The sequence below is a fragment of the Adiantum capillus-veneris genome, chromosome 7 (genome assembly GCF_014529385.1).
Source record: "Adiantum capillus-veneris isolate H3 chromosome 7, ASM1452938v2, whole genome shotgun sequence".
In the NCBI taxonomy this organism is placed as follows: domain Eukaryota; kingdom Viridiplantae; phylum Streptophyta; class Polypodiopsida; order Polypodiales; family Pteridaceae; genus Adiantum; species Adiantum capillus-veneris.
The window spans coordinates 163,809,801-163,818,407 of NC_140937.1; the positions used below are offsets into that span (position 1 = coordinate 163,809,801).

At 43.7% G+C, this 8,607-nt stretch overlaps 1 protein-coding gene and 2 pseudogenes across 1 annotated transcript; all 3 read right to left on the minus strand.

Moving 5' to 3' along the window:
• Positions 1 to 297: 297 nt before the first annotated feature.
• LOC147454976 (BI1-like protein) lies at positions 298 to 1,552 on the minus strand. Its single transcript, XM_086517463.1, has 4 exons — positions 1,187 to 1,552; positions 993 to 1,106; positions 755 to 912; positions 298 to 673 (listed from the first exon to the last, which is right to left on the minus strand). The coding sequence occupies exons 1-4, from the start codon at positions 1,446 to 1,448 to the stop codon at positions 470 to 472; spliced, it is 738 nt and encodes a 245-aa protein (XP_086373589.1). The 5' UTR covers positions 1,449 to 1,552; the 3' UTR covers positions 298 to 469.
• Positions 1,553 to 1,848: 296 nt separating this feature from the next.
• Positions 1,849 to 2,281, minus strand: LOC147454977 (uncharacterized; annotated as a pseudogene).
• Positions 2,282 to 3,105: 824 nt separating this feature from the next.
• LOC147454978 (uncharacterized) lies at positions 3,106 to 4,622 on the minus strand (annotated as a pseudogene).
• Between the last annotated feature and the right edge of the window lie 3,985 nt (positions 4,623 to 8,607).

Below are 8,607 nucleotides of genomic sequence, written 5' to 3' on the forward strand. Positions count from 1 at the left end.
TGAGACGTCTTCAAAAATCACCAAAAAACAAAAATCAGCAGAAAGGTTTTAAAATGCATACATTATTACTGTAGCTGAAGCCCAGGCGTAGAAATTCCCCACCATCTAATAGAGCTCACATGAAAATCTTAGTAACACAGATGCTCCAAACTATCAACAAATCCCAAGAACTTAACATAGAGCATACAATTTCTACACATTCAGTTCCTATGACCAAAAAAACAACATAGCATATGCAAGGAATAATCTAATACTGCTGATAACAAAAAAAACACATTACAAAAGATGACAAGGATAAGTAACAAATGGTCTGGCAAGGCTGTCACCACACAGCCTGTATGGTAACAGCGAGAAATCTTCTATCCAAAATGTTTCTGAACAGCAAATCATTAAAGCAATACAAGTAAACAAAATCTTTCTAATAATGAAAGTAGGCTTGTTTATATGTGATTTACAGCAACCAATTCCACTATCGATTTGACTTGAGCAAGTCCATCAACATAAGAAAAAGATTCAAAATGTCGAGATAAAGTACCACTGAGGCCCAAATATACTCGTCATAGCTGAAACGTTTTATCAAATGGTCAGTGTCATAAATTATGTAGCCACAGAAAACAAGGGCCCCCAAACCGGCATAAATCATTGTGGAAACAGGACCAAGGGGAAAGAACATCTGCAACCAGTCACACACAATATCAAACATGGTAGCAGAAAAAGCCATTAACTAGCAAGGAGCTGATATGCCTATTGTCACCTGGATGAAGCCAAACAAAAGGAGGAGTACGAGCGAAGTGAACAAGAAAGGGCCCATGAAGCTAAAATCATATCCTTTCCGGGCTGCCCAGAATGTGTATGCAGTCAAAGAAAGGACTACAACTGCAGTCAATACCAAAGCCTCCAGAACTATTTCTCCTGTAACACAAGAAATGTGGAGGCTGATACCAGAGTTATGCCCATTTGCAAAAATGCACAAGCAATTGAGCGCCACTTACCGCTTGTGAAAGCGCAAGAGAAACCAACAGTGAGGCTAAGGGAAAGAGTAAAGACTCCCAATAGTAGAAGATTCACAGGATGCTTCTGGCGATAGTGGTACATGGGGCACATCACTGGTGATGAGAGTAGGACAAAGACTCAAAAATTATCATGAGGACGGAATCATCAGATCAAATAATGTAGGAAAACGTACCGATGAAAGGCGTGATGGCAAGCACGAGGAGGAGAAAGGGTGCGTTGAGGAGAAAGAGAGATAGAGGGCGACAGAGGACAACGACGGCAGCCACAAGAGCGGTAAGCAAAAGCTGCGTACCAACAATGCCGTAGACCTTGCGGATGAGCCCCCAGCGCAGTTGGCTCTCCTCGCCGGAGATGCCTGGATACAATACCGCGGCCTCCTCATCGTACACTTGCTCCTGCTTCCCAATCCCGCTCATCCCATACATGTTGAACATCCTGCGCTCTGTCGGATCGATCTTGGAGATCTTTGGGAGTTGGGATTGTCCCTACGACTTTAAAACTTCTCCTCTCTCAGATCTGTTAAGCACTCTCCCCTCTCTCACCCAGCTGGAGAAAATTGAAAAAGGTTGGGTTCACATCTAGGCGACGGAAGAGAGCCTCCAAAAGTAGCTTTTTCGGGTGGTAGAGTTACATAATGCACATTTTCATCACCCATTTGTTCACATAGAGGGTGGAAGAAAAAGTCACTCTATTTTCTTCCGCCGGTTTGTGTGAACATTGGGCGACGACGGAACAAAGAGTGAAAGGTAGAAGCATTTAGCATTTGCATCAATAAAGCATAGTACAAACCATAGCATAAAAATTATTAAATTGAATGCATTTGTTACAAAAGCTCTAACTTGAAGATGATGATGAATTTACTTCCTCTAAAGCTTCATTTCCAAAAAATTCTTGGACATTCATCCGTGCTTGTTCTTTGTACATTGCCTTTGCAATACTGTTCCGCCTCTCGAAGCCTACTCCAAGGTCATTGGAACCTCCTTCATCACTGCCTTGTGCACGCTCCATAGCCTCCTCTATTCCGATATTCCGTGTTGCCATAAGCTCCATCATGGATGTAGCACTTGCCTGCTCTTCGATCCTCTGCCGCACGTCCATCGTGACCCACCAATTTTGCTTCTGCCTCTCGCACCCACTCCATATCAAAAGATTCTCCGTGGAAAATACAAAGGTTATGAAGCACAAGACAAGTTGCTACAAGATCTGGCACATAGCGTAGATTCATGTCACATCTTTTTAACAAAATTCTAAACCTTGCCTTCAACATTCCAAAAGCTCTCTCAACTGGCATCCTTGTACTTGATTGAATGAAATTCCATTAGTACTTGAGATGTGACAGCCCTTCCTTGCACCCTTTGAAAGGCACTAGCATATATGGCCGTGCCGGATAAGCGCAATCACCAACTAGACATTAGTTGCCTAGTTCCCCTTTTGGACATCTTTGTCCTAGCTCACTTCTAGTGAAATTCAAGGAGTCATGCACTGATCCGGCCTATCCAACATCAAAATTCCATATTGAACAATTAGCAGATACGGTTAGTTGCAGCAAAATAGAGTGGAAACCTTTTCGATTGAAGTAGTCGACATGGTTGTCCCTTGGTGCAATGATGGGAATGTGCGAACCATCTATCGCACCAACAACAAAGGGGATTCCTCTTGCTGCCTCAAACTCACGCGCCAATGTCGCAAGTCGAGAGCTTGAAGGCCATCTGATGTACATATCCCTAAGGCCAAATTTCACGATTGCCTTGCAAAAATCAAGTACAATTCCACAAGATGTACTTTTGGCACATCCATAAGTGTCACCAAGGCCCAAGAGTCCATCGCCAGTAGCAAGTCTGGTAAGAGCGATGGCTACTCTATCTTCTATTGGCACAGTCTTGCAAAAGTTTGTGGATTTCTTCTGCATAAAGGATGCAAGCTTCCCACAAAGGTAATTGAAGGTTTCTTTGCAGACACTTAGACGGCGCTTGAACATGCTAGCATTGTAAGCACTTAGGAGATAGCATCGAACAAAGCCTTGTGGACGTGGGTATGCCCACGCTCGCTGTCGTTCATGGCCCCTCCTTCGGTTGGCGATCTTCTTGAGGCTTACAGACGTGCCATGCTCTCGCAAACATGCAACCAAGTTTGCACTATGGACTCATCATTGCGAAAGCTGTGCTCCTTTAGCAATTCATAAATGGCTAAAGAACACAACCATGCACAATAGAGAGCCATTTCCTTGGATATGGCCATTGAATCCTGCAATCGTTGAAAGGGTACAAGATATTTAGTTCACAATCTTCTATAATTTATTGCATTTTTTTAAAACTTTGAAACCTTGAGAGATTTTCATACACTTTGGAAGCACAACAATAAAATCTGCAAGCTTTGGACGCTTTGACAAATTACAACAAAACTCTGAAAAAACATAGAAGCTGTGAAACATGGAAAGCCTAAAACTACTTGTCACCCCCCTAGACTCCTTCAAAAAATCACTCATAGTCATGCGCATAGCAGCTAGTATATTGAGTCTCTCCTTCTCCAAGGCAATATTCTGGCTAGCGGTCTCCTTGAGATGCTCCAAGAGAAGTTTTTGTGTACCAGCCATCTCGACCAAGGACTCCTCGTACTTCGGAGCAACTTTTCGGCTTGAGGACATGGTGGGTTGGTCTTCTCTTGATGTGGGGAGGGGTTTTCTTCTAAGGTGTCACCAGTTGTTGGGGTAACATCCTCCATTGTTGATGAAGAAGCGTGGCTAACATGAGTAACAGTGGCTCTGCATCGTAGTATTCATCCACTATGTCGAACCATTTGCATATATGCCTCCTATCATTATCAAAAATTGAGTTATGGGCTTTGTCCTGACGGTATTGTTGCAATACTACTTGCCACTTTTTGCGGCAACTTTCACTATCTTTATCAAAGTCATGGTAGGTGGCGGCTAGTTTAGTAGCCACCTTTGCCCATAAATTAATCCCTTGCTTCCCGAGATTATTGAACTCCTCATTCATGCCCCCCCCCCCCCCCCCCCCCGGATATGAATGAGTTGGTCCACCCACCAATCTTTCCACTTGCTTTTCTTGTTGTCGTCGTCATCATCATCTTCCAAGTCGATGGTGCTCTTATTCTTCGAGGCTTTGGGCTTCTTTGTTGCGGTTTGGGTTTGTAGCACAACCTCCTCGTTGGTGACTTCTTTCCTCTTCGACGATTTGGCACGGCCTTGGGTTGAGAAGCTCGCATGGGATTAAGGGTCGGGTCGGGTGATGGAGTGGATGCCACATGATCGGGGACACACTCCATATTGGAGTTAGGACTAGTGGCACTCAAAGGGGGCGAGGGATGAGAAGGGTTTGTAGCCATAGGAGAATGTGAGCTATGAGCATTTAGATAAGGAGAGGGATGAGGTGGTGGAATTTGAGATCCATAATTCGGGGTCTAAACATAAAGGGAGAATTAGGAGAGATGGAGGGAGAGTTCATCATGGCTTGGTAGCCATGAGGTGGCATGTGGAAAGAAGGGTGGGGAAATGGATAGAAAGTGGATTGAGAAAATGGAGGTTGGGAGAGAATAGAGTCGTCATCTTCCCGTTGGGAGTCGAAAAATTGATTTGGGTTGGAGTCCATGGTACCTACAACGCAAAAAAAAAAAACCAATGTTAAAGATGTGCACACAAAGTTGAGATCAATGCATAAAAGTGCGAATCGCTAAACTCAATGCGACCTTAATGAATTGATTTGCACTGCCGTCGGCCTCTTAACGCTTCAACCCTACAAGAACGCCATATTAAAAAATGTTGGTACATCATAGAGCATATCAAACAAGCTTAATATAAAAATACAGCATGTCAAATAAACTTTGAACTAAAGATAACTCATTATGCTTGAAAAGCCCTCAAATGTAAAAGAGCATGGCCTTGAGCTTCTTGAAGAGACCCTCAAATGTAAAAGAGCATGGCTTACTCTGTGCATGCACCTCAAATGTAAAAGAGCACGACCTCCTTGATCTCTGTGTTGATGCGACAGAGCTCACAAGCTAATTTGCCATTTAATAAGGATTGGAAGGGGGGGGGGGGGGGGGCGGGCTTTTGTGAGCGTTGCACTTGTGGAGAGCCGTTAAATTTTTTTAAGGAGGGGTAGGGGGGTGGGGAAGGTATGTAGGCTATTTTGGGAAAAGCCAATGGAAGGGTACGTTGAAGGCAGGAGGGCCCAATATCCTACGTGGAAGGTGGAAGAGCCATGGGCCGGGGGGGGGGGGGGGGGGGGGGGGGGTCGGAAGACTTCACAGCGATTTCTATCGTGCGTTGGCAAGGAAAAGTGGATTGTGCCGCCGCCCACTATGAACGCGATCACTTAACTGTCACACTGCGATTGGCTCCAGCTGAAGGCACGGACTGTGTTGCTGCCCACTGTGAACTCAGCCTTAGTTTGGGGAAGAAAAAGGAAGGGTTTGAACCCGAAGGGAAAGGAGGTCAAGTGGCGCTCTTGCCTTTTTCATCTCTCTCTCTCTCTCTCTCTCTCTCTCTCTCTCTCTCTCTCTCTCTCTCTCTCTCTCTCTCTCTCTCTCTCTCTCTCTCTCTCTCTCTCTCTCTCTCTCTCTCGACTTGTCGACAATTCATATACCTCTCCCTCTTTCATGGCGTTTGCAGGAAGTCCTTTAGGTGGGGCTGAGGTGTCTTTCTCTGTGCAACACTAGTCTGCATTCTCCTCTCCGTGTATATTGTGTGCTATTGTGCTTCCTCTCTGTGTATCACATTGTGCAACCTTCAATTTGTGTGTATTGTGTGTTGCCATGCCTCTTTTGAGAGCTTGGATTAGCTACCTATGTAGACGTGCATGCGAGGAGCGATCAACCGCCGCAGGCGTCAGGCAAACAAGAACAAAAGCAAGAGAGAAAAGGGGGCTCCATAGCACAAGCGCGCATGTCAGGGGGAGAGAATCTTGGGGGTTAATATGAAGTTCCCATTTTTGTGTGCACCACAACAAAAAATGAGAAAAACAATAGGAATCTGAGATGACAAAGCTTGGCAGCAAATGAAAACGTAAAAGTTGGCGCAATCACCAGAGCGGGTGGGCTCGTGCACAGTGCTTGGTACACTGGGGTGAAGTCTTCGACGCCAGCAGAGTGAATGGAGCGAAAACGTGCCCCGAGGGGGGGGGGGGGGGGCTGCCTAATATGTTTAACAACATGGAGGGGCGACTGAGTTCGTAGTGCGAGCATCTGCCTGGATGGCTTAGCCCAGCAACACGAAGTGTCGGTTTGATTTGGTGAGGGCTCAAATCCTAGTCTCCCCCTAGTAAGGGTAAGAGAAAAGGTTAGAGATCAATTCCTCGGAGGCAAGGATGGGATCACAACAAATTTCGATGATATTTGAATAAAATGCAGAAGCTGCCAGTAGTAGGGGTGGCCCAATCACTTTTATTGCTTTATTAGAGGGTATCTCATGTGATACCCTCTGGAAATTGAAGGAAAAAGGCAGTGGTGACTAGGCATTGGCTAATGCATTTGGTAGTGGAGAAGTCGTGGCAAGAGAGGCAATGATGGCGATTTGAGAGGGCGCTGCAAAAGGTGGCAAGCATGGTTAGAGAAACTCCACATGGCGATGGGAGTTGGCACCGACGATGCGCGAGGAGCGAGGGGGTGATGTTTCTTATTTAAAAAAAACTCTCAAGGCTGAGAGTGTAAACATCAGCCAGGATTTGTCGATTGGCTTAGGGCAATCGATGAAGGGTGATCACGACTGACCCGCCTAATGTCAAATCTAGAATGTGAAATTATGTTGGACTGAAGTTTTAGCCTAACAAATGAATCCCACAAAGGTATGTCGTGAGAATATTCCTTGTTAATGAATAAAACAAGCGCGAGCCAGTAGGTCGATAAGAGTCGGGTTTATTTTTATTTGTAAAGCATGCGGATTAATTAAAAAATGCATAGAGAGTGGGGAAAGGCAAAGGATGGCAAGCTTGAAGTGGGAGTTAAAGTGAACAAAAGTAACACAAGCAAGACAAAAAATAGGCAGTATCTGTGGCCTGCGAGTGTTTTCTACTTTTTGGCATGTTATAGGCCTTACTGTCCATATGGATGAAGATCATTCAATTCTTGTTGCTAGACATGTGTCCCTCAAAAGAGCCACTTGAAGATAAAGAAATCATGTCAAATGTTGTTTCCAAAGCTACATTCATTTTTCTTTGGAGGGGGTGCAACAAATGTTCAGAAGTTTGAACACAAGAATCTTTTTAAAACTTTTGATTCTTTTTGGCATGCCCAAAGGGCAAAGGCTTACAGTTGTGTTCTCTTTATTTGGTTAAAAATAGAAAAAAAAAAGAATTAGGATTGTTTTTGTGTTTAACTTCGGGGTTGTAAAAAACGAAGACTTTTAATTTGTAGCTAAGTTAGTGGGCACTCATTGTGGAAAGCGCATTGCAAGAAAATGATGAAGCCTCTGGGTAAGCTCGAATATCGAGAGACATGGAGAAGTCCATTCAATATCAAAGGTGAATTCCCTCCATTCCTTTCGGAGTTCCATAATCGTGCAATAATTCTTCTGTTGCCGTCAACAAAAGCTCTATTCAAGATCATTGTCTACAATTTACAAGAGTATCGCATTAGAACCACACTCTTATACCGTAAATTGGATGATAGTGCTACTTGACGTAAGCTTCCCAAGAAATCCCTCATACCCTCAAATATTGCACCATCGATAACCATCGTAAGCTTATCGCAAAAACTAAGAGACTGTTGTGGTGATTAATTCATTGGGAATTTATCATCATAATGCCGATTTTCATTTGCTACTGGAAACATGATATTGGGACGCCAATAAATTTAGATTTCTTGCACGTAGGCCTACTCAATTGAACGCCAGATTTCACCCTGCTCTTGTGCTACTCTTTTGGACCAAACGTCGTCATCCAACAGCTAAGTAATATTTTTTTCGTTTCTCTTTTATTTACTTGTTACTCTGTACATGATCATATCCATATATAAATAACCATTCACTATATATATACACACACACACAATTTAAAAAAGAGGAAAGAAAAGAAAAGAAAAGCACACCAACATGGCTCATCTTCTGCAGCCGTGCAACGTGTAATAGCTTATCTTCTAATTCCTACCTTCGCATGCGAGCAAGTGATTGTTGCACACCACGAAACTACACCTGCTTCAAAGCAAAACAAAATTAGCAGAAAAGATTTCACATTCAAGGATTTCGATGACACTAAATATGCTATCATGGTGCTGCATGGGTTAGTCAACTAGACGACTATCTTCATGATGAAGACTTTCCCAAGAGTAACATGGTCAAGTTTGCATCAAATCACCTCAGGAATTAGAAGATAAGCTATTACATGTTGCACGCACCAAAATTGCACCTACTTCAAAGCAAAACAAAATTAGCAGAAAGGCTTTCACATCAAGGATTTTGATGGCCCTAAAGATGCTAGCACGGTACTGGCATGGGTTAGTCAACTAGATGACTATTTTCATGATGAAGGATTTCTTGAGTATGACAAGGTCAAAAGTGTGCATCAAATCACCTCGTGAGTAGTGTTGCACTATGGTGGAATGCCACTAAACAGCACGATAGAAGACCTCGCACATGGCATG